Below are 2601 nucleotides of genomic sequence, written 5' to 3'. Positions count from 1 at the left end.
AAAATGCTATTAAATTTCTTCTACCCTTTCTAATTACATGTCTCTGTGAGGCCTGATTTTCTTCATAACTTTAATGATGGAATGCAATAGATTGATTGACTTTAGAAGCAGATATGAGAATCCACCTGTCTTTTATTGAGCCAGATATTAAAAAATTAAAGCAATGTCATTTTTCTCAATAATTTTTTTTTTGGAAAATATAGTTATTCATCACAAAAATGTTATATTTGTGTTAACATATAATTCATATGTTTATTCTAAAATGAATAAATAATATTTTTCAGTCTTGATTTCTAATATTAATAGATATAACTCGTAAACAAAAGCTACTTTGGGTTCTGAATAATTTTTAAGATTGTAAAGGGAAGCTGAGATCTTAAACTGTGAAAACTGAAAGCTGTTGGTTTAGAATGTTTGGGATGAAGTCAGCTCTCACTGTTAGGCCAGGCGACTCAGGATTACAGTTATCAGAAAACAAGATGTTATAGTTGAGATTAGCTATTGGCCCAATTTACATTGTATTGGTTAATATTGTTTCAGTACTGCATGAGTTACTTCAAAATGCCTGCAATGTAGACCACCAATGTACATGGAGCCTGAGAACGCTAGGATCGATGGTTGGGAATTAGGACTAGAGGCTGCTTCATTTGAAGTATGCAAGTAACAGGATTTGTAGAACCCCTTTATTAATAAGACTGGTATTTTTTTTGGATAAGCATATTCTCTTTAAGAATATTTCCTTTTCCTTAAGAATGATATACATTATAGGAAAACATCACAGGACTCTGGAATTGCAAAGGTAAAATTTGGCCTTTCTTAGCATAATATGTCATTTCTAATGATCTAAACTGGGGTAGGCAACACTTTAGTATTGAGCATTTATGCTCATTGCCAGATTATCATCTTTATCAGACTTCACAGAGGAAGTATTGCCTAGTGGTGAAGAGCTTTGCCTCTTGAGTCAGGCAGGTCTGGGTGGAAGCTGACTCTGACATTTACTAGTTACATTGTCTTGGAGACGTATGTAACAGTTACAAATTAGCCTCAGTTTACTAATTTGTAAAGTGGGGACAAAATTATACCACCTTGCAGAGTTATGATGAAGGTTAAATGAGATAATGCTTGTAAATAAAGCACTTAACACTGTACCTATCAGATAACTCTATACATGTTAGCTGCTATTATTAACATTATCATTAATCATAATCATAAGCTTGAAAGACTGAAGTTCTAAAGAGTCCCTAATTCCAAACAAGTTACTATCAATTATCTACAACTAAAGACCATTTTCACTTACTTCAAGAAAATAGAACAAATGGGAGGGGCATAGGTAAAAATGTCTAGTTAAATGGAGTACTTTTCTGAATCTGTTTCTATATGTTGCAACTACTTTATGTCACTTATAACATGCTACAGTTTGCTGCAGCTATTTGTGTACATGCCTTCTCTTTCCATTAGTCTGAAACAGAGTTAAGATAGGGTGTTGTCTTATTTCTTATTTTTAAATTATGAATATGAAAGACATAACAGGATGAACGGTTTGGGATTTAAAATCATGTAAGACCCACTTCTGAGTTCAATGCTTTAATTTATTAGCTATTTGAAAGGACCTAGTTACATCAACTGTAAAATAGAGATACATGTCTATTTCAGAGGATTGTTAGATAACTATATGAAAAAATACATGTAAATCAAGATACATGATACCAATCTTAGTTATTATGTCAGCTATAAACATTTGTTGAATGAAAGAAGAAAAAGTAAAAATAAAACACAATGAAGCTTTACAGTTTACTAAACTTCAAGCTCATTCCTACTTTCAACACAATATAGATGAACCCGAGTTAAAAGAATTAGATTCTCAACTTCAAGATGCTATTCAGAGGATGAAGAGGCTTGATAGAATATTGGTGAGGAGACAATATAGAGAAAAAGAAATTAAGAAGCAAGGTCTAGAAATGAGAATAAAGCTGTGGGAAGAACTGAAGGTAAGAATTGTCTAATTATATCTTCATATCTATGATGAGTAAGAAAAACATGGACTGTGGTAGTGTCAGTGTGGTTTGTCTTTATTGATTATTTTGTGGAGGTAGGGAACTTTGCAGCATTCCAGATTTCAGGCACTGCACTGGCACTAGCATGTTCATTCCCCTTGGACAGCCCAGTAGGCCTCTCTTACCAGCATCAGAGTGGGCCTTTTCTATCTCTGGAATAGAAAGGTAAGGCACCTACTTTAATCAAGTATGTATGTCTGCTTTTTCTTCAGCTAGCTTACAGGTTGGAGATAAATACACAAAAACACAAAAATCTAACCCCCTGTTTCTCATTATTATTTAAAAATTTGTGATTAACAAATTAGGGAGTTCACTGTTTCATATGCTGGTCAAGATCTCTTCAGGGAGCTGTAAAGTACTTGAGGTCTGGGACCATGCGCTGTTTGTTTCTGTCTCAATTTCTAGTGCTAGATTAACTTTCCTTGGCTTTCTTGAACATCTTGTTCTCTGTAGTATTGAGGGGTAGAATCGACCAGATGTTGGCACTGACTTGATGTATAGCCATTGGCTCACATTTGAACTTTGCCCCTCAAAGGAGAATGCTTTC

At 34.1% G+C, this 2601-nt stretch overlaps 1 protein-coding gene across 1 annotated transcript in view; it reads left to right on the top strand.

Annotated features, from left to right (window-relative positions):
• FSIP1 (fibrous sheath interacting protein 1) overlaps positions 1 to 2601 on the top strand; it is a 176976-nt gene that overhangs the window by 21730 nt on the left and 152645 nt on the right. Inside the window, exon 4 of the mRNA XM_011354897.2 lies at positions 1834 to 1988. Within this exon, the coding sequence (XP_011353199.1) occupies positions 1834 to 1988 (155 nt within the window). The remainder of the gene's footprint in view (positions 1 to 1833; positions 1989 to 2601) is intronic.

Source organism: Pteropus vampyrus, unplaced genomic scaffold (assembly GCF_000151845.1).
Source record: "Pteropus vampyrus isolate Shadow unplaced genomic scaffold, Pvam_2.0 Scaffold19, whole genome shotgun sequence".
Lineage (NCBI taxonomy): Eukaryota > Metazoa > Chordata > Mammalia > Chiroptera > Pteropodidae > Pteropus > Pteropus vampyrus.
Note: the sequence above shows the minus strand (reverse complement) of the source record. Positions and strands in the feature narration are given on the sequence as shown.